Genomic DNA, 22,355 nt, shown 5'->3' on the forward strand with positions numbered 1-22,355 from the left:
AACGTTGTTTGGGCTTATAGAAGGACTAGAACAAACCATAAAGGTTTTTTCATATTTACTTATATTTCATGACATAATGTGGGACTAAAAGTAAATGGTGGATTTATTTTATTTACAAAAGAGAACAATAACTATTTGCAATTCAAAATATTCTATTATACATACATACATAATGACAGTCTTTTATATTATTATATGAAAGATTTTTAAAAGTATAAATACATTATTTTGTTATACAACTTCAATTATAATTTCCTCTTATATTACATTATAAAATTTCTATAAGTCTTATACGTTTTTATTAAAGTATACTCAACGATTTACTTCCCTATTTATTGGTTTAATTTTACCAAACAAAGAGCTATATAATTCATCTTTCGCATGATCCGTCCATGTATCGTTTACCGTAATGGGAGCCATAAAATTGACTAATTTGTTATGTACATTATATCTTATTCTTCTACCCTTAGTAGCTTTAGTATCTATTTTTCTTTTCATTTTACTTCTCATATTTTGTAATTGAATCCATTGTTTGCTAAGTTGTATAGGATCCGTAATATCGCTTGATTTGTATTCGATTAAATCTCTTAAGAGTTGATGATAAAAATCGTCATCGTCATAAATTTCAGAATCATATTCTTGAACCCTTCTACCCTCGTTATCGTCTGTTGCTTCTGCCTTGCCAATAATTTTGTATTCAGAACGTTTCAATCGGGTCTTTTTACGTGTTTTTTCTTTATCGCTTAAAGCAAATTCAATTTGTTTCAAGGTAGTTTCGTTCATAGCTTTCCCTACTTTACCAGTAGCTATCTTTGTTTTTTCATTCCATTTCTGTATAACTGAATTTCTATAATCTGTATACAACTTATGATTGTCATTTAATATCTTTTCGTAATTATTAAGTTTCAATTTTTTCCTGAACGAATGTTCATCAAAATCTGCAACATTTTCGGCTGGAACTAACGTGTCTTTATCTTCATTTTCATCTTCTGTATCAGAAGGAATTTCTTCATCCATTGAATCATCTAAATCTTTCATCTCCTTATCTATGTTTTCTTCAGCTTTTCTTTTATTATTTTGTGTCAACAGATTCTTTGTTTCAGGATACTGTTTTAGCAGAAAACTTTGCAACTGTAACATATTGTTTAGTAATGCTTTTAGTTGACTCTTGGCTTCATCTGCCTTCTTTGTATATTCTGTATCTGATTTAAAATTTGTATAAACATCATGCTGAGGCATTTGATTGCTTGTATTTAAACATCTCTGTAACTTTATTCTTATTTCTAACATATTTTCCCAAAGTTTTAATTGACTTCGAACACAGTTGCCTTTATCTATATCTTCTCTCATGTTTGTATGAGACATTGTTTTAAAATCTTTTTCTTCTTTGCTGCTAATACTTTTATGTTCATCTTCAGAATGCTGTTTCAAATCAGTTTCACTATCATAGCTCATGTCATCTGAATTATTACTTTCATTACTGTTTTCTTTATCTTCGTATTCACTATCATCAACTCTAATATTATCATCATCATCATCATCATCATCATCATCATCATCATCATTACCTTCATCATCTTCATCTTCATCTTCATTATCACTTATTTCATTTTTACTTTCTTCTTCCATGCTATCATCCTCATTATCATATACATCCTTTCTTGAAACTTTCTTACCTTTGTATCTACAATATAAATAAAAATGTTAGTTGACGAAATGGGTTAGAATAAAAAAATAAAATTTTTTATTCACCTTTCGTCTATCTGATCCAGAGGATCCACATTTCGTTTACGTATCTCTGAAACTTGAAAATTACCCTCCGAATCATCGCTTTCGTCATAGCGCTCAACCACTTTTGCCTTTGTATCTTCAGCCTCGTCATCAGAACCAAAATTTATTGGTGTCGTGGTAATTAATGTATTAATCTTGTCCGCTAAACTTTTTTTCTTTGCTTTTAAAGCCATTATTGAAATAAAACACGTTGATTAATGTTACCCCTTTTTACCACGTGCGTTTTTATATGAATGGTAAATATAACCTATACTAGTGACTAGAGATACAAAATATCGGACATGTTTTTTGTTTTTAAAAAATCATGATTTTGGGGTCACAGACACCCCAGGTCAGAAACTACTGTCGCCATCTATACGAAAATCGCTGAAACTACTCGGCAAGTTTCTTCCGCTATTTCTAGATAGATGGCGCTAGTGTTCCCGTTTAGAAAAATTTATCGGTAAGTTGTTGAATAGTTTGCGCCGTTTGTGTAGAGATGGCGCCACGGTCGAAAACAAATTTTTTTTCCCCCTTCTTTCACAAGACACGCGCTTCAAACCAAAGTGGCTAATTTGTTGGGTCAATCCCCCGCCGTCGCTGCTCCTGCACGGCTGGGTGCCTTTGTTCGAATCAGTGAGTACAGAAACTGGCTACTTTTAGGGGCAATTTTAATTTTATTTAACTATTTTGTGTTTTTTATACTGCATTTTTATTTATAGTATATTGAAGGTTTAGATTTTGCAGTAATTATACATTTTGTTAGAACATGAAATAATTTCTTTTGTATATATTTATTATGCATTAACATGTATGTAAATTGTTTGAAAAATACAGTAGAAAGAATAAAAAATGTGTAATTGTTCTAATATTTAATATTTACAAGCTTTACTATTATACAGTATCTAATTATATTTCAGTCAGTATATGTTTCGTTTTGATTTAAACAAATACAGTATATACAATGTCTAAAGGTATTTTTATAGTTTAACATAATGTATGCCAAGATTTTATTAAAATTGCATGGTCATCAATATCGTATTAACATACAGAAACAGTGTTAAAAATTAAGTAATTCTGTTCTTGGAATAGTTTCTAATAAAGAAATTTTTTACAATTATAACAACAATTAATATAAGAATCATAGTAAATAACATGGCAATAATCAAGTAAAGATAATGATAATAATTGTAATTCTAATACAAGCTGAAATACACTTTTAGGAATGATACTAAATAAGATAATACAATATTTTCAACAATATCACAGCGTAGGTTTTTCGTCCGTTGGTTCTTCTTTTATGGGATGATTACATTCCATTAATGCAGGATTTGCTACTGCAATTATATTGTCTCCACGCGAGGCTATTACCTATTGTTAACAAAATCATAGTTCTAGTACTATAGGAAAATGCAACATTTATATCAAAAAACGATAATATTAAAATAAAAATTTTTCGTTACGAGAAAAAGTAACAGTGACCGAACAAAAATATACCTTGAGATTGAAATCACTCTCTTTATCAGTATTATCTGCTTCAACTTCATTAGTATCCTGAAAATAGTCATTTAATAATTTTAATAAAGTAGATGATAGGATGTTTAGTATAGTGGTTTTACTTACATGTATCGATGAAGATTCTTCATTTGAAAATGAGAGTTGGCTATCAGAGTCGCTGATTTCTTCAATATTTCCACCGAACATACCATTGTTATTCTTCTTCCTCCAAACTGGACTAAAACAATGCAAATGTCTGAACATCAATATATACTTGCAAAATAATTTGTTGTGAGATATTAAACATTCATCGTATTTTATTACCCTTTATACACTTGCTATGCTATATTTTGTTAACTAAGTGAACTCAAAATAATCACCTTGATGATCTATGTCTTCTCATCGTCGAGTTATTTATATCTATTTCAGGACACCGAAGATCCAACTCCTCCTAAAACAATGAACTGCTAGAGACAGTAGAGGTGTCAAATATAGTATAGGATAGTAAAGAAGAAAAACAGGTAGTTATTACTGTAGTTAATAAGTATATAAAATGAGAAATAATGAAACGATCATGCACAACTTGTCAGGACGCCAGGAACAAAGCATAGAGTCCTAACAAGTGTGAAATAAAATAAATTAAATAGGTAGAAATAAGTAGAAATACACAAACAGTTAGTGCAAAGCCGTGCATGTTATGCGAAAGCTATACTTGACCTTTTCTGCCTGTGCAATGTAGTGGTAGTTTATGTGCTGGATGCATGGTTAGTGGTTAGCGCTCAAGCGTGTGCAGCAGCTCATTAATATGCCAATGATCCCCCGTCAAAACAATCACAACTATGAGAATTCATCAAGGACTTTGAATACGCTTTTTTAAGATGCATAAAATATTTTATATTAACTATATTAACTTTATTCGCTATGTATAATCCCAATGTTAAGTTATCATAATTTTGGAGATGTATCAGTAGTATTTTAATGTGTTTTAAAAATATTATTAAAATATCTCTGATTTTTTTTTTTTTTTAAGTGTATTAATATTAAGAAGATGCATTTACGCCAAAATCCCTGATTTCATCCAAAGTTTGTGATAACTTTAAACCGAATCATTTGCATATGGCTGATTTTTATGGTCGGGGTGAGCTAACCTGGGTGGCATCTTCATTCTCACCCTCGAGTTCAAGCTTTTGCCGTTTTGTACGTTCAGGCTCGTTTTCTTCGCCATTTTCACGCGACCTCGATACAGATAAACTAAAACATTTGAAATAAATGTATTCAACAATACAATAATGAATAAGTTTACCTTTATTCGATTTTATATATCTGAAAAATAAGATCAGCAGGCGGTAACTCAAACTATTTTCACCTTTATATTAACTTTCAACCTTTGAATGTTAGATATCTAATACGATTAACAACATTTGATACACACTAAAAGTACTTACTAATGACTTTTCGAATAATGATACCCAGAATCTCTCACAACGCGCCGGGCCAAAGGAAACAGTTCATCTCTTCTAGTAAGAAGGGCAGGTACGAACCTGCAAATTTGTGCAGCAGCTTCATTTACTGACACCTCATGTAATGTCAATGGTTTCTCTGGTTTCCTCTTACAGTCAAATCTTCCATAAATTGCTGCATATTTCCTAATTTCTTCCATTCTACGCGGATCGCTATCAGGCATAGCCATTACTATCTAAAAGTGACACAGTTGTATACCTAAGTCCAATTAGACAATATTAAAAATTCGACACTGTTGATATACCTCTAAATTTTTGCAAATCTTTTTCTTAACATTATGTGGTTTTGGATCAACCGGTCGAATAGTAGCAGCAAGTCTTTCAGCGGCTTCAGCGAGTCTTTGTATTTGTGATTGTAAAAGGGTTGGAGTTGGCTGGGTCGGACTCGCAGGGGCACCACCGCCACCGCTAGGACTTGGTGTTGTGCCACTACCACAGGAAGACTCGCATGTTCCTACCTGTAAAAATAACATTGTTTTTTGAATACAACTTCTTGTTTCATGTGCCTAGAACAAAGTAGTATGAAACGTACTTGTAATACACCAGGGCTGTGAGACGTTGCGTAAGGTAAAGACGTGTTAGGGCTTGGACTCTGTCGAAAAGTCGTTGAAGCGACTGGTGCTGTTACACTCGTTACAGATACAATAGGGCTGGTACTTCTGCATGGCAATGGCGTTAATGATACATGCGACGAAACGTAAGGGGTAGCGGTTACTGTTTGCGAAGTTGTCGTGAAACCCTGAAGATTCTGTACCTGCGGCCTGGGACTCGCGCAAGGGAATCCTATGCTTCCTGGATTTTTACACGTAGCATTTGTTGGTACAACCGGTGTTTGAAAAAGTGCTGGAACAAAATGCAATTAACGCTATTGTGATTGTTAAAAGAATTAGTTGAATGATATCCAAGATATTTTTGAATAAGTTTCAGTTCAATATTGTGGTACTTTACAAGGATTTGTCAGCCATTCCTGAAGAGCTTTTTGAAGTCTCCTGACATGAAGAGGTTTGCTCGCCATACCAACTAATGCCATAATTTCTAGAAACTCCTCTTCTCCAGCATCGCATAATTGCTGGACGTCGTCACCACCTAAAATATTTTGTATAACACACCGGGGTTTCTCTGCCATTTTTTCTTTTATTATTTAACAAAACACCTTTACGTATATTTAAAAACATAAAAGACTGATAGAATTTGAATTTGATTTATAATTATTAATAAATATTTACCCATTTCTAGAAGAGTATCATAATAGCCCAACAAAGAAGCACGTTGCATCACTCTGTATAGTTGCAGTTCTGCTTCGTTCTGAGGCACTGATGTCTGTACCACTAAACAATTTAACGGAATCCTTTTTTAAATTCATTCAAAACATAATATGTTGCATACTGAATATTCAAATATAATTAAATCAATGATTTCCCACGATTTTTCAAGGCTATCTCATTAATAATTAAGATCCAAGGAAAAGGGGGATTGTTCGAAAAATTGAATTCGGTCTCGTATTCGTGTTCTTTTTAATCCCGGCATTCCAAACTGCCTGAATTCCTCGAAATGAAAGGGTGAATCTTTTCTTAATCGATTGTGGGTTCATGAGGCGTTCAGCAAGAGGCTTACTGGCGAACCGAGCCACCGCGAACAGTATGTGGCAGACGGTCGAGCCGCTAGGGTGTCCGACTAGTTTCTTGCAAATTTCGAGGAACTGTAAGAAAAAGCGGCGTGCACACACGTACGGCGTATAAATTAATACCGGTACCGCTGGCATGGCATCAGACGCCGCGACGACGGGGGCAGCGAGAGTGTCCCGAAGAAAGAACTGTGGAGGAGCAACAAAGAGGAAAAGATAGAAATTAAAACAAAGGGAAAGAAGATAAAACGGAAGAGAGGGAGAGAGAGATGTATATGTCTAGGGGATGAGGAGAGAAAGAGTGAGAGAGGAAGGAGGAGGGGAAAAAAGAGAGTGACAGGAAGCCAAGAGAGAACGAAAGAGAGAAGAAATGCAGAAGGAGATACGGAGCAATACGGTAGAGCGATGCTGAAAAACCTGGCCGTCAGGTCTTATTACGAACCTGAGGCCCGGTCTCACGCTTATATACACCGACCGAGATACGAGTAAGTCCCTGACAGCAGCGGGGTGACTCGTTCCGCGAGATTTTTCTGACGTTGGCCCTGCAGCAACGAGAACCAAAGGGATATGTGGATTTTTCTACTGAGACACTCATCTCCCGATTGCCTTATTTCACTTACAATGCGATACCATCGTACATAACGAATCGAACGGTTTTGGTAACATATCCCTTATGAAACTTTGTAGAAATAGAAAGGGAACAATGTTACATGACATTACATGCTATTTTAAAAAGTTACCGTTATCATTCTAAACGATTACGCGGTAACTATCTTACGTCAGTTACGTCACGTTACGTTGCAAGTTAAGCTTGTCACGTCGTGACATAATATTACCGAGTACATAATGTAATACGACAGAAGTAGTCTAATGATGTATTGAAACGGTAACAGAGATCCAGTTGTTTGACGTTTCGGAATTCATTAAAATTATTTATTCGTTCAGATTGGGATGAATAAATTTGTGAAAAAAATGTTGAATCTGTAACAGTCTACGATACGAGAATCCTACGAAGCCGTTAATTTATTTTCGAACTGCATACCACTCTATCGATGAGTCTCTTCCCCCGGATCAAGTAGAGTAGCTATGCTTCTGACCGACAGTCTAGGACAGGCAGTGCATTTACATAACAACTTTTTTGGCACAGGATAATCGTTTTTGTTAGCCGGGAACACGTACGCGAGCCGGAGGCAGAATCGTCACGGCATAGCATCCAATACCGCGCACCAGGGACGCGCTAAGAAAAACCTGATCCTACCGTGGCCTCCTCAGCCTCCCTGGGAACACAGCGTCTGCGCTGTCTTCTCGTCACCACCGACTTTTCTCTCCGCTAACGATCCCTCGCTTTTCACCAGGGACACGCTCCTATGACACTTCATTTTCTTACCGTTAGAAAATTGGTTAACGTTTCTACTCCTTTCCATTCATTAAACTTGTATTCTTATCCCGTGTACCCAGATATCTAACTTGGACGGTCGAGGTTCTAATAAAAGAAGATAATTCCTTTAGTACCGATACGAAGAAGTTACGTTGGCCGAAAGTATCAAAGGTTCGAAGGAAAGTAGAATCGATAAGTGCTGGTGGGTAATGGATAAGGGGAGAAGAAACAGGAGGATGGAGGCATGTAAGCGAAGAGGAAAAGCGAAAGAGAAAGCATCACGATAGGGTAAGAAAGGCGGTGAGGCAGCAGCGATGCTAGATGCGGTGGAGAGCTATCAGTGATGAGGGGGGTTGGTCCAGGGTAAAAGACGTTCGGGATCGCGGTGAAGGGGAGAACGAACGAGTGCTATAGCTTCTTTGTCCGATAGCTCACGGGTGCGGACGCTCTTCCGATGGTACGCAAAAACGAGTCTAGTTTCTTAGAAGCGGCCGTTCTCGCGCGGCAACGGCAACGGCAACGGCAACGGCAACGGCAACGGCAGCGGCGGCGGCGGCAGCGGTTAGTATTTCGCTTTTTGCCGGCATTGTAATCAAGGAAGGGTTAGGTGAGTTTTTGTCTAGTGCCTCTGCCGCCGCTTGGACAAAACACCGGACAGATGGACTGAGTCGCCGTTTCGATCTCCCTACCTTTCCTTTCTATCTCTTTCTCCATCTAGCCTTTCCTCCCTTCTCCAGCTCAGCCCCTCGCTTTCTTGGTTACCCCCTCTACACACCGAACAGCCCTCTTTTTATCTTTCCTGCTGCTCTCTGTGCACCACCCCTTACCGTTTTCGTTCACGTTGCCCTCTTCGCTCCTCCTCTCGACATACACCACCACCACCACCACCGTCATCATCGTACCAACCTAGACCCTTCTCTAGGATACGATTTTACCTATCCCCACCTTTTTTCTCCCCTGTTGGATCCCTATAGGAGGAAAAAAAAAAAACTAATTTGCCGGTAGACGATCAACCGAGGGGCTGCAAACAGAACCGTGCGGGACCCTTAGAGAAAGGGATTAATTGTAATTATAGGTGATTATAATGCGACCTTCTTTTCTGTTTCGCTCTTTTTTCCGCACGATTTCAAAACGTATTTTAACGGATTTGTTGTTAGCCGAACTGCGATTCGGTATTATTTATGACATTCGTGTGTTTGGAAAAGTATGTGGGGCACGCTTGATTTTAAAGGAGATAAAATCTATAAAAACAATTTATAGAATTAATTAGTTTAAATTTTAGTTAAAAATTTATTGCAGTATGTTTTATACTTCCATCGAGCGTTGTATAAAAATGGTAGCACGATGCGCTCGACTACCGAACTGCAGACCAGGGGTGAGGAAATGCATTTTTTATAAAGGGGTAGTTAATACCTCTGTCGACATTGGCTGGGTGCCGTTTTTGGGTACACGGGGTGGGGCCCCTATAGCATCCTTCTGTCAGGGACCAACCTCCATCGTTTTCCATCCCCTAACCTTCCAACTCCCTCCCTTAAAAGCATTTTAAAGTATGGTCGACTGATTCTGTACCCCGCCATTGAAAAAATCAACGGGCCGTTGAAGTTGTAAAATATTCTGACACGGTTTTAAATGGCAGATTACGTTCGTTTAACGACGAAACCAAAGGGTAAAAATTCTTACTGGTAACCGTCTCTTTTTCAAACAATAATTGCTTCTTGATCATTTTTACACAGTATCTAATTAAAAAATTTGCAATATCACGATGAACATTATAATAAATTCTACCCGTTTGACCCCCGTATTCCTGTATGGTGTACTTCTTTCCGCGTATTTCTGTCCTACTTGTTTTTAAGTAGAAGACATCAAGATACTTAATCTAAGTTCTCTCCATGGAAACAATGACGTTTCCACGTAACACGCTCGCAAAAATGAAGAATCCCGACCGACAAATAAAATATACCAACTTTAGCCAAGAATAAATGAAAGAGTTCGGAGGTCGACCAAGCGATTGTTGGCTGTCTACGTACGAAAACACATCGGGTAAAAAGTCGTACGACGAGCTTCGACCGAATAAACAGGATAAATCTGGATTCCATTGTAAATAGCGACGAGTTTAGCGATACACTTGCACATTAATCGTTTTTGCATTGCATTTTTACCTGCATCCGAGACAGACCTGTCCATGAAATGCATAAACTGCATTTCTTCGGATATATTTAATATTTCATCCGAATAAGAAATGAAACCGATCGTTTCCTCGGAACGAATTGATTAAAATTAACAATGTCAAACTTCGTTTTATAAACATTTTAGCGGCAAATATTGATATCTAAGGGTTGGAGATAATTTTGAAATTCAAAATGCAACAATCTAAGGAGACAATTTTATAATAAATATTTGATAAATAACATTATAAAATTAACTTGAACTTAGCAAGCGAAACGCGGAAGGAGACGATTCTCAAAAAGACACAAAGATCGTGAAACGATGAAAGAACCCTTTCCCACGACCACCAAGCGAATAAACCATTTTTTCAATCACTTTTTCTCTGACCCGGTGAAGACGAATCAAAGGGTTATGAGCGAAGCATCGAGGGCTAATTTTTTTCTAATAAGGGCGCTCGTCACTTCTCAGTCACGTAGCGCATCGTTCCTCCTTTCAGTTTCGCCATTTTTATTTCCCATCTATCTAAAGAGATAAAAAAAAGAAGAATCTTCGAATTCACAATACGTACCCCCTCCCCTTTGATTTTCGCGGCATTCGTACCGCAAAAAGAAATACGAAAATGGTACGGAGAACGCGTGAGCACGCATGTTTTCCCACCACCTAGTGGATCGCAAGGTTGAACACTGATAAAAACATCGAGAAAAAGTTCTATCTGGTTTGGTGGGGAGAAAGCAAAAAGAGCCTGAGAAAGGAAGAGATCAGATAGAGAGAAAGGAGCACAGGAGGAAGAGACAAAGAATCCTTTCCTAAGCTGTTTGTTTTTTTCCCTGGGTCAGGCCTCTTCCGAGTTTTTTTTTTTTTTTTTTTTTTCTCCCGACTGATGTAAAGGGGTGACGATATGCATATGTCGAGGCGAAGGGCCGCGGAACAGTGTCGAACGAAGGGGGTTATGCCGGACTATCGGGTCCGGTCGGGCCGCTTTGGTGAAGAACGAACGAGGACACGGTAACCTAAGCTCGCAGGGTGTGCGGTGCGTTTCGACAGGTAGCGGGCGCAGCCGTGCATCGTTTCGCGGGATTATGTCGTTTGAAAAAAAAAGTTGGAAAGGTGTACGCGAGAAAACGTGGGACAACCGTGTGTGCCCCCTAGTCGCGGACACCTCTCGCTTCTTAATTTATTCGTGAACGAAATAAAAGAGACCCCTCCGGTGGGAATATTCTGCTCTCCTTGATCGAACATTTGTCTGTTTTGTTCCGATCAATTGTTTGTCCGAAGAAAACGGATGTTATCGAGAACTCGATCCCGCTACACCCACGCTGGTTTCTTCTTTTTTTTTTTTCTTTTTTCCTTTTTCCTGACTCGGTGAGTTTGCGGATACGATGATCGAATGTTTCGTTTTTGCCTCCTCGATGATTGCATTTTGAACGGAATTGGTCCTACGTGGTGTCTTGTAATGCGGTTCCGGTTACGTGTACTTTCCTTAATTACGTTTCCATATTTTATATAAATTTTCAAATTAGTATACTGCAAAATGGAGATCGATGAAATATAAAAATTATTCTCTTTTTTTATGAGAGGCTGGTTTCACGTAATCCTTCACTGCCTCAGCCGTATCCCTTTCGATTTCACCGTGTCTTCACCAGTCTTCTCAACCCCTCGAATTCGGCTCGTCATTCGAATTAGCCGGTATTCGAGTGCATCCACCCACAGGTCGCACGATTTCTTGATCGTATTCAGATTACATTCAAGCATCCCTTTAACGTCGGAGGTATGCACAGAAAACTCGTTCAGAAGGCGTGCAGAGTACACAAGGAGAAATGAAAGAGCTCGTTAGAACAAGCAGCTGCGTCTATATACGCCGCCAATATTTGCGTTTAGTCAGACATTTCAGATTTTACGAACGAATTGCTTCAAATAGAAAAATCTGAAGATTGATTTTTTTTTTTATAAGAATAAATATTAAGTCTTTCGTTAAAAAATTTCAGCATCCTTAATAATAAGTGATCCGATACTTTTGATCGATAGTGTATATACGAGAATTTTTTTTGTTCTTATTTCCAAAATAAGTGGACAATTCGATCGCTTACGTCAAGTAGATAATCATAAAACGATAGTACATGTATAGGAGTCTCGAGGATACAAGAGAGTGCTGGCTACTGCCGTGGACACGTTCGCGAGGGAAAAAATTCTTGGCTCAATAAGTTCTAAGTAAGCGCGGGAATCCAGCGAACTTGCCGCAAAAAGGTTCGAGATTTTTTGTCAAGTTGCATAGCGGCGGAGCGAGCAAGTGGCCGTTTTTACACGCGTTCGGGCTCAAATTTATGACGCTCTGAATTATCCTCGTGTTTCAAATAGGCCGCCTCTGGCATACTAATTCTAAGCAAACATACCGCTTGATTCGTTTGCCAGGATGATATTCGAAAACGTGACATTCCATTCGTTTCATCATATCCGTGGAAAAGAGAAGGATGGAAGGATGTGGGATTATTATTGTCTCGAGAAGATGAGTCAACTCGTCATTCGAATAGGATACATTTAGGACGTATTAATATACCGACAGATATTTTATGTTAAACGAAAAATATCCGTTGAAAACTAATCATTTTCAGATGAATATTAGAAATGTTGATTAGAGACCATACGATTTTCTGTATGATTAGAAATAGAAAGTATTCTCTTCTATAATTATTCACAAAAACTATTTAGCGCAATTTTTTAACTTAATAAAAAGAGAGTGAAAGCAGAACGAATGCATTAGACTACTCAAGAATAACCGTTCGCTATCTTCAATGATTGCGAGTACAAATTGGCCGGCGATAAAGTATTAAGCAACTTCTAATGGGTAAGAGTCTTTGATTTGCGCAATCGAAAAAAGAAAGAAAAGGATAAGATCGCGAGGGAGAATGAAAGGGAGGAGGAAGAGAGAAAGAAGCGGAAAAGAGTAGCCAGCCATTTGCAGCATGGACCAACTGGCGTCTCCGTGAGATCTCTCCCGCAATTTCAACTTTCGCAGAAACACCAGCAAAACCGTGAACCAGTACTTTTTTTTTACCGTTAGTCTGCACTGGTCAACTCCTTGCTTATACGGTTACCTCCGATGGCCGTTCATCTCGTAAGAAACCCGCAAAAACAGATCTCGCAATAGTTGCTCACTGATGGCGGAAGAAAAAGTGCCTTTTTGCTTGGCGCGACGCTTTTTACTCATTGCCTGACTCATGCTTCTTCCTAGCACAAGTAGACAATGCTCATCCACTTGGGCACACACGTATATTTACGTTATACGCTTACACAGCTGATTTTTCATCAAATTTTTACAAAACTGAATTCTAATCGATAGAAATTTGTTCAGCGTCATTTTGTGAGATTGGGGAAAATTTTGATTTACTTTTTTTCATGTCCAAAATTGATTCGTAAGATAGTTTATCATTTTTCAGACATTTTTTTAATTGTCTGACTGACATCATACTGATTATAGGTACTTTGTACATTCCGGTACATCACTAGTAATATACTTATTTAATTTTCTTATAAATTTATCATAGAAAATAAGGTGCCCTTTACTTTTTAACAATAGATTATAAAAGAAAATGAAAATAGTAGACTTACACGTGCCGTTGACATTTCTGCTAAGTATCTTCGGTACAGTAGCGGTAACAGCAGTGACAGTGGACACCGCAGTAGGGACAGTAGGAACAGTAGGGATGACGGGTGCAGTGGATAGTACGGTAGCGGATTGTTGGTGTTTAGTCGGTGGGCTTGCTACGACGACCACAGGATTCTGAATAGTACAAGTGGTTGAAGTTAGAGTACCAGCACCAGCACCACCAACACCAGGAACTGCGTTGATCGGTGTCGTTGGCACTGGAGAGGGTGTACCGATGTTGCACGTTGTTGTTACCGCCACTGCTGTCTCCTCCGTTGTGGGTCCACCGAGCACACGACTCTCCATCTTCGAAAGGTAATACCACTCTTCGTTCTTTTCTCGAGGGAGGACGACACTGAGGTGTTACCTCCCAGTGTTCACTCACAACACTCGAACAATGTTTATTGCATTCCAACGCATCGAAAGATTTATGCATTTATAATACGATACACGTTCGATCGGTCCCATACATTTCTTTCGATGACACCGATGCAAATAGTAACTAGCACCAATTGTGCTGAGATTACGAATCGTTTATATTATAATAAAGTAATGTTACTTGAACGTCATCGGCCAATCGTCATGATAAATGGAAACGCGAATAATAACAGTAAAAATGGAAGCAAAAGATTAACGAACGTGAGTTCTTATTATCATAAACACGTATTGCAGACGGCACTTAAAATCATATGTAATCGTGTAAATTAATTTCAATATTATAACAGATAATTACTCGGTGAGTTAACATTTGATCTATCTTTATATTTTCGTATAAGACTATCGAGACTTTTTACGGTAATTATGTTTCAAACGTATGGATATTTATATATTTGAAATAATTTAACTATTAAATAAAAAAGTAATAAAAATTGTGCTAACACTTCGAAAAGTAGTAGCGAGACACTTGGAACGATAACGCGGTATACATTGCCGGCCATCAAGTGATTCCACTGTGTCTGTTACAGTGCCCCTTCTACTAGACTACACAACGTGCAACGTTTCCCCACCATTTCAACATTCACGTGCGGTTATCCCCACTGCTCTTTGCAATTTCCCCACTCCAGTATGCGATGAGTAACGATAGGCATTGTCGCGTTAACCACAGTACGTAAATCTCACTTTCTTATGTTCTTTAATTCTCACATCTCAATAAATAATAAGTTATTATTATTATCTTTACAATAATGCAAATCATGTTCCATCATTATATTCAAATGATTTGTTCAATGAATTCTACAGTTACAGCTTCTAGAATTCATATTATTATAAATGATCAAGTTTAGAAAATTATAAAATCTTTCAATCATTTTCTCTTCATAGGTAACTACATATGATTATATATGTAGACATACTTACATGTATATGCCCCTACTTAGTCCATCACGTCGGTGCAAAAACTATCCCTCCACTATCCTTTTGAACTTTACCATCTCGGCAAACGAGTGGTAGTAGAGAGAGATAGAAAGAAAATGTCCCCCTTAAAAAGCCATTTTTCCTCCCCTCGTTGTGTGCACCCCCCAGTGACATACCACTTCTTTAGCCAACCATTGCATTGGTCCACAAGCAGCTAATATTTTTGTAGATTTAATACTGCGTTATCTACAAATTTCGAATGATATCTCAATTATGATCAAATTAATTTAATATTTTATTATTATTGTTCCCTGCTATCGTGTTGAATGATTCTTACTTTTTTAACCGTTCAATGGCATCATAGTTCTTTCTCTACTTTAGTCTGTTACCCTTGCTTCTGCCAGCGGTATTTTTGCACCCATCCGCCCACTACTATTACCACTACCCTTCGTCATACCATTCCCACTCCATTGGCCTACCTTTTCTGCGCCAGTAGAAATAGAGGGAAAGATTGTTATTCTCGTAAATGGAAAAAGCGAGCTGGAGATGGAGGTTTTGCCAGCCAATCGCTGCTGCGAGCGAAATTTTTTGTTTCACCCTCGTCGTCGACATACTCGTCGAAGGGTAAGTTAGAAGAGACGGAATGGATAAGGTTGTTAAAGTTTATCTTTAAAAAAGAAAAAGATAATGATATTCTGTAAAGTTTGCAACGACTAAATAACTTTTTTTTTCGTTAAGTAATAATAAAAATACATTGGGTTAAGGTTCCAATTAAATATGCATTCTTGCGCTTAATATTCTATTGTATCTATAACAATGTAAGGAGAAAAGAATTTTGAACATCTGACCTTCAAAGTGGCGATATAATTCGTCGGATATGCGTCGTATGCAAATTTTTAAACGCTGAGAAAGGGTTTAAGCAGACAGTGGTCACTTTTTTTTTCGTCGCAACCTCCCCGTTCCCCACCATAAGAAAATAAAAAACTAAGGTGTGTGTCCCTTCAATGATGGGACGCGTGAGACCCTGAATCTCTGGCTGTCAAAATGCGTCGCTGAATTGATCGGATCGAATTAATGAAAAGAATACATCAGTTATTATTATTTACAATATTTAAAACAAAATATGGAATTTCGCATAATTAAGAAGAACACATTTATCTAATATAGTCACTGTTATTTTTCGCTTCTAATAAAAGCAAGAATAGACTTAGTATAATTAGTTTAACTGTTCATCATAAGAAACAAGTTAAATATTGGTAATATTCGTTGAATATTTAGGTCGCTATACACACAATAGTTACGCTGTTTTCAAAAGAAAATGCGTATCTCGCATTATTACATACAAGCTGATGTACAGTTAACTATTTATAAACTATATATAAATACATAAAAATCTGTTTGAAGACATGTCAATAAATGATATATTAAAAGTACCAAGTGTAAAATAAATACTGCATTTGAAAATAAATTGGCAATATGCGCTTCTGCCATAAAACTTTTCTAGGAACTCGTAAATGCTCAATTACAATTGCTATCATGTAGAAAGTCTTTTGAAACATACAATTACAATACGAATTATAAAAAACATTCGTTAATTAAATGATTAGAAAATAGAGTTACATTATTACAATACGGTAAAAAAGCACAAATTTTGTGATAAGCACACAATGAATGGAAAGAACGTCGAATCATACACAACCATACTCGTACCACACCGGATTGCCTGCTTTCGTATCTTTATCAACAGGAGTTTCCACAATTTCTTCTTGCTCTACATCCTTCATATCACTATTATTAAGATTCTTTGATTCATTTATAACTGCTGATACTTTGTTATATATTAAAACTGGTCGAGGTTCTACTTGCACTTCTGATCGCGGTGTTTGTTCTAATAAAATTGAACGTCTATCATCTCCTTGTTCCTGTAACAATTCATTTTTTGTTATATGTACACTTAAAAATAGTAAGAAACTAGATATGAAGAAAACAGAAGGAAAATTCATACTGGTAAATTAGCTGATGGTGGCGGCGAATCATCCGTATAATATACTGTCCTTCTAGTTCCCGGATGACCAAGGGACAATGCGTCCGATCCAAGTCCTCTAGCAGATCCTTTCAAACATAAAATATTTATGTTAATAAACGCAACAATAAGATATTTAAAATAAATATTTACCAGCTAGTCTATGATCTTCTGTACTACCATCGGAATCATTTCCTCCAGATTCCGATTCATATATTTTTCCTTCGGAATGTTTGGAATCTTCAGCCCAAGATCGTCGATTCTAATTCACATAAATTTTAGTATAAAACATCTGAAATTTATTTTATTCAATACACATACATTAATTTACTTACCTTATTAAGAAACTCTGATGCTTTGCGAACTCTTCGCACTAAATTCGATCCAAATCCTTTCCTTTAAAAGATACATGAAAAATATTAAAAATTAGCAGAAAATAATTATTTTGAAATACATATATAAATTAACGTATAACTTACTTTTTTGAAGTACAACTTTCTAGCTTTTTGTAATGCTCCATGATTTTATCTTCTAATTTTTCTTTTTGTCGGTATAGATAATTTACTGTATCTCTGTAATAAAAGATACTCAGTTAAGATATCAATCTAAAGTAAATATAACTTGTTAACAATCAATTTTTCAGAACACTTACGTATACATTTTTTCTTCCATGTGATAATGCTCTTTATCTTCAAGAGAATGAGTTAAAAGTTCATGATATTGACTAAATAATAAACTAATGTGATCCATTAAGGATCGTCTATCGTTATCTAAACCGGAATTCATGTGTAGTAACACCTACAATAAAAATAACGTAAGGAAACAATGATTTAAAACATATTAATTAGTACCCTATTAAACAAAAATTTATTCGTACTTCACAACGTTGATTGAGTTTATTCACTTGAAGTTCTAAATTCGAACATCTTTCATCTTTGGTGCTAAGTTCTCCTTGCATCTCTGTTAATTTAAGACTTAATCGATTTGTTTCAATTTTATTTTTCCTATAATCTTCTTGCAAATTTCTATATTCCATTTTCAACTTTTCTGTGGCAGTGTATAAATTTCTGAAGTCATCCTAAAATTATTAAAATTACATATTAGATTTAGGATCAATATATAACCATCTTATAAAAAGCAATTAGGCGATTGACTACCTTTAATTTCGAATGTTCTCCTCGTAAATTATTTAAACTCTTCGCGTCATTCACTAATGATTCTTTTTCAGTTTGCAATAATTTGTTTTTCTCTTTGATTCCTTCATAAGACTCGCGTAACATTCTGATTTCATTTTTCACATCTCGTAGACTTGATTTCAGAGTATCATGTTCATGGAATAAATTTTCATATTCGTTATTCAACTGTTCATGTAACGATTGTAAAGTGACTTGATCGTGAACAAGTTTTGCATGAGTCTGCTGTTGTGAACTGCGTTGTTTCAGCAATTCTTCTTTTTCAGCGACAAGCTGCGAATTAGCAAGTTGTAAGGCTGTATGTTGAGCTGCCAATGAATTGTTTTGAGATTGTAACGTTGTAATCTGCACTTGAAGCTTTGCATGTTCAGATAGTAAATTCTCTGATGCTGTTTGCGCGGTAGCTAATTTCATTTGTAAATGCTCTTGCTCCTTTTTGAGCGATTCTACCGTTGCTTCCAATGTGCTATGAAGATTACCAGTTTCATTGCTCTCAAAAGTCTTAGATTCTGGTATCGATTTGTCACAGCAACAAGAATCATTTGATTCTTGTACATAACTAACGACTTCCGGAATTTGTGCGATCTTTTTCAGAATATTGTCCAAGGGAAGTGACAACAAAGTGTTATCACTAAACCCAAGTTTCTCTAAAACAGTATATAATTGTTGAGTGTTCAATTTTTCAGCTACTAAATTAGATTGTAAAATCTCTAATGTTTCTCTATCAATAGCAGCTCGCGAATCCAGTTCCTTGCTAGACCTCTCAATTTCTTGCAACCTTGAAATCTGCGTAACAGAATCATGAAGATCCTGTTCAAGTTGCATTACTTTTCTCTCTAAAACTTCAATACTATTTGCCGCTTTATCTAATGCGACATCCTTTTCCTCTATAGTTTCCCGGTAACGATGAATATCACGTTGTGCTACGTCTTTCTCTTTTTCAGTTACCACAAGTTTTGACTCAAGATCAAGACACTTGGAATTAATTTCTTTTATATTATTTTCAACAATTTTTAATTCTTCAACTTTCTGGTTTGCAACTTCGAAATTACGTTCTAAATCATCTGCACGTCTCTGTACACTTTCCAACAAAGTTTGAACTCGTTGTTTTTCTTTCACTGCCGTATCATAATTTTTTTCCAACTCTATCACTTTTACATGTTGAACCTGAAATTCTTGTTGCTGTTTCTCGGATGCGACTTTTTGATTTTTCAACGAGTTATGTAGCTTTTTGTTCTCGTCTAATGCTTGCTTCCATACTAATTCTAAATCTGAATTTTGTTGCGTCAACCTTTCAATATTATCATTTAATGATTCAATTTTTAACGATAGCTTCTTTTTCTCCTTTTCTAATTCTAGAACACGAGACGAATTTTCGTGAAATGAATTTTCTTTTAAGGAATCTATTAAGGTAACTAGCCGACGGTTTTCTAATTCTAATTTTAATGCTCTTGTTTGTGCATTATTTGTCAATTGCTCGGATAATCTGTTATCAGTATGTGCTAAATAAAATTTAAATATATGTTAAATTTATATACACTGAACAGGTAAATAGAATTTTGCATTAAATATAATAATTCATTACCAGGTTCTTCAGTATCACTTATAGAATCAGCTAGTGCAGCTTCATTTGCAGCAGCTTTTGTTAATTTCTGCAACTGAGTGTTTTCTTCGACTAATTCTTGGTACTTTTCTTTATCGGCTGCTCGTTCCTAGAAAATGTAATTATACAAAGGAAATAAAATCTGCAAATTTCACTCTCTCTATATGTACACATACCAATGCCATGTCATTCAATAACTGTTTGTATTTAATAATTTCAGATTCAAGTTCTAATACTTTGTCTGCTCTTCTTCGTGACGAATTTAACTGATCTTCAAGCATTTCCCTGGTTTCCATTAAAACCCTAAAATAAACAAATGATGTCTAATATAAAGAAAACTGGATCAAGATTCAATGACATGCACCTATTCCAAAGTACCTGTTATCTTCACGTAATTCTTCTATACGAGTTTTATAAAATTCTATGTCTGTAAGTTTCTCCCTGTATCTTACTACTTCTAATTCTAATCGATCGGCACGATCAGCTCTTTCAATTACTGCGTCTAATTCGTCTCTATAAGATTTTGCTGTGCGTGCTTCATGCATCAATTCCTGATTCTAAAATACAACAGAAATTTAATAAAAATATGTATTTATGCTACTTCTCGCGTTCTTAAAATGCAAATCATCTTACCTCTTGCTTTAATTTATTTACTAACATTTTATGATATTCAAGTTCTTCTTTACATTCTAATAAAGCTTCAGTTTTCTCCTCCCTATAAACAATTTATAGAGAAAAAAATTAACTGACATAAGAATTGTTATATGATTAATTGCAGTACATACAATTCTTGTCTTTGTTTTCTAACTCTTGATTTCCAATCAGCTAATTCAACTGCATAATGATGATTATCTTCATTTTCTGATTTAATAACAACATTAGATTGTTGTATTTTGTTTATTTCTTCGGGTTCCCCGCTAATGGACGAATCGTTTCCTTCGACGTTTTCGTTTATAACAGTATTTCTCCATTTCTATTATTCAATCAAACTTTCATTAGTATGGTGCTTCCTTTAATGATAACATTAATCACATAAAACATACCTGACGATACAAATCCAATTCTTGAGTCAATTTTTTTATTTGCCCAAATAAACAACCCATATTTACATTTTCCATTGCATCTTGAGTAATAACTATATCTTGATGATCAGTTACCTATTAACATATTACATTTAAATATGATTTACTACAATTTATTGTTAAATAACATGAATCAAATATATTGGAAAGCATACTTGTTTAATACAGTCCACTATTGCAAGCTGAGTGTCAACATTCAATGTTTTTATGTTTGTAATGAATTTTTCTTTATTAGGACATTGTACAGCACAACCAAGGAGTAACAGTAATAATAATTTCATTTCTGCAACATAATGTTCTGGCTCTTTGCCTAAATTTACTGTATCTGGTAACCTTAGAACTAAATGTCCTAATTCCTCTTCATAAAACTGTTTCATATTATCTACCACAGCTCTTAAGTTTTTTGTGCGAATCAATGAATTTCCTTCTGGAGGGACTATTTCATCATGTATAGGTTCTGGATCTCTATGATTTATAAACATATCAAATGTTATATGTTTTGTATGTTTGGAAAAAAATGTATACGCATCAAAGTACTTACATTTGCAAAAATACATTATGCAATAATACACCGTCTACTAGATCATAATAACTGGTTAATGAATTAGGATCCTCTAGGCAACTGGTGAACTATTATAAAAAAATTTCAAATATACACTTAAAAATATTAAAAGTTTCTTTTGATAATAATAACATCTAAGAATTATATTACAGAACTTACCCAAGTCACCAATGGTCCAGATAATAAATCATCAATTTCAGAAGAAGCCATTTTTATAGGTTCTCACATTAATTATTGAAATAATATTTAATAAATGACCCTAACATTTCTTTTTACAAAATAGATACATGCATATAGATAAATGCAAATTTTTGAAATTTTTTAATCTTCCTTTTCTAAAATTTAATTAATGAAAAAACTGGTAAAAATATTAAGATATATTTTGACAATTTAATTAAAAATACATTATTACATATTTCTTTCATATGTATTGAAATGTCATAATAAAAGTAATCTAAATCTAAAAGCAAAAGTCCATAGATTACATTTTTATGATGTATAAAAAAATGTTAGCAGTATGATGCAAACAAATGTTTTAATATTTCTCATTAACATTTAATTAAACCTCTATTCAGTTTATTCAGTGTGCTCAGTATATATAGTTTAAATACATTTCACTATGTATGTATTTAGCAACAAGAGAAAATACAACCATGCAATTTTGAATTTCTGTTCAATGTTAAATATGCTATTTAATTTATTTAATACATTATCAGTATTTGGTTAAAGTGCGTACAACATCGTACAACCTCTCTGAACACTTTGTAGAAACATAAAAAGAAATTAAAACACCTAAATGTAAATGATTAAACTGTATAAACAAAACTAACATCTAGCCAATTCAGGTAGCATATACACACAATGCATACATTAAAAAAATGGTTGCAGCGCCATCTAATCTGTAATTACAAGAATTACAAAATTTATTTGGTTTTACTTTT

At 35.4% G+C, this 22,355-nt stretch overlaps 3 protein-coding genes across 8 annotated transcripts; all 3 read right to left on the reverse strand.

Annotated features, from left to right (window-relative positions):
- Positions 1–199: 199 nt before the first annotated feature.
- Aatf (Apoptosis antagonizing transcription factor) lies at positions 200–2,073 on the reverse strand. Its single transcript, XM_034339897.2, has 2 exons — positions 1,753–2,073; positions 200–1,684 (listed from the first exon to the last, which is right to left on the reverse strand). Exons 1-2 carry the CDS (start codon positions 1,962–1,964, stop codon positions 313–315), a joined length of 1,584 nt encoding a protein of 527 aa, XP_034195788.2. The 5' UTR covers positions 1,965–2,073; the 3' UTR covers positions 200–312.
- Positions 2,074–2,728: 655 nt separating this feature from the next.
- nab (NGFI-A-binding protein homolog) lies at positions 2,729–14,581 on the reverse strand. 6 transcript variants are annotated; one of them, XM_034340485.2, is made up of 11 exons: positions 13,562–14,581; positions 6,014–6,115; positions 5,736–5,873; positions 5,320–5,630; positions 5,033–5,245; positions 4,809–4,963; positions 4,416–4,518; positions 3,648–3,718; positions 3,394–3,505; positions 3,268–3,324; positions 2,729–3,141 (listed from the first exon to the last, which is right to left on the reverse strand). In XM_034340485.2, the coding sequence occupies exons 1-11, from the start codon at positions 13,902–13,904 to the stop codon at positions 3,034–3,036; spliced, it is 1,713 nt and encodes a 570-aa protein (XP_034196376.1). In that variant the 5' UTR covers positions 13,905–14,581; the 3' UTR covers positions 2,729–3,033. The 6 variants fall into 6 exon arrangements, 4 of the variants coding, with proteins under 4 accessions (XP_034196376.1, XP_034196375.1, XP_034196374.1 ...); XM_034340484.2 differs by having other exon boundaries at positions 2,730–3,141; positions 3,648–3,715; positions 4,713–4,963; XM_034340483.2 differs by having other exon boundaries at positions 2,732–3,141; positions 4,713–4,963.
- Positions 14,582–16,118: 1,537 nt separating this feature from the next.
- On the reverse strand, positions 16,119–22,271 carry Girdin (protein girdin). The gene is made up of 18 exons (XM_034340482.2): positions 22,123–22,271; positions 21,574–21,749; positions 21,394–21,482; positions 21,008–21,317; positions 20,814–20,927; positions 20,556–20,743; positions 20,404–20,485; positions 20,149–20,327; positions 19,947–20,073; positions 19,753–19,879; positions 18,132–19,669; positions 17,852–18,052; positions 17,627–17,772; positions 17,454–17,546; positions 17,310–17,370; positions 17,128–17,236; positions 16,957–17,063; positions 16,119–16,873 (listed from the first exon to the last, which is right to left on the reverse strand). Exons 2-18 carry the CDS (start codon positions 21,622–21,624, stop codon positions 16,640–16,642), a joined length of 3,756 nt encoding a protein of 1,251 aa, XP_034196373.2. The 5' UTR covers positions 21,625–21,749; positions 22,123–22,271; the 3' UTR covers positions 16,119–16,639.
- Positions 22,272–22,355: the final 84 nt, after the last annotated feature.

The sequence above is a fragment of the Osmia lignaria genome, chromosome 10 (genome assembly GCF_051020975.1).
Source record: "Osmia lignaria lignaria isolate PbOS001 chromosome 10, iyOsmLign1, whole genome shotgun sequence".
Taxonomy (NCBI): Eukaryota; Metazoa; Arthropoda; class Insecta; order Hymenoptera; family Megachilidae; genus Osmia; species Osmia lignaria.

Bases quoted from the DNA above. Each gene is read 5' to 3' on its own strand.
- Aatf (XM_034339897.2), bottom strand. From the start codon at position 1,964: ATGGCTTTAAAAGCAAAGAAAAAAAGTTTAGCGGACAAGATTAATACA. The intron at 1,685-1,752 runs GTGAATAAAAAA...TTTATATTGTAG, and splicing joins CTGGATCAGATAGACGAAAG to ATACAAAGGTAAGAAAGTTT.
- nab (XM_034340483.2), bottom strand. From the start codon at position 13,904: ATGGAGAGTCGTGTGCTCGGTGGACCCACAACGGAGGAGACAGCAGTG. The intron at 5,631-5,735 runs GTAAAGTACCAC...ATTTTGTTCCAG, and splicing joins GGAATGGCTGACAAATCCTT to CACTTTTTCAAACACCGGTT. The intron at 3,719-4,415 runs GTTAGCTCACCC...TCATTGTTTTAG, and splicing joins AGAATGAAGATGCCACCCAG to GAGGAGTTGGATCTTCGGTG.
- Girdin (XM_034340482.2), bottom strand. From the start codon at position 21,624: ATGGCTTCTTCTGAAATTGATGATTTATTATCTGGACCATTGGTGACT. The intron at 17,371-17,453 runs GTAAGTTATACG...TATCTTTTAAAG, and splicing joins GAAAGTTGTACTTCAAAAAA to GAAAGGATTTGGATCGAATT. The intron at 16,874-16,956 runs GTATGAATTTTC...GAATTGTTACAG, and splicing joins CACCATCAGCTAATTTACCA to GAACAAGGAGATGATAGACG.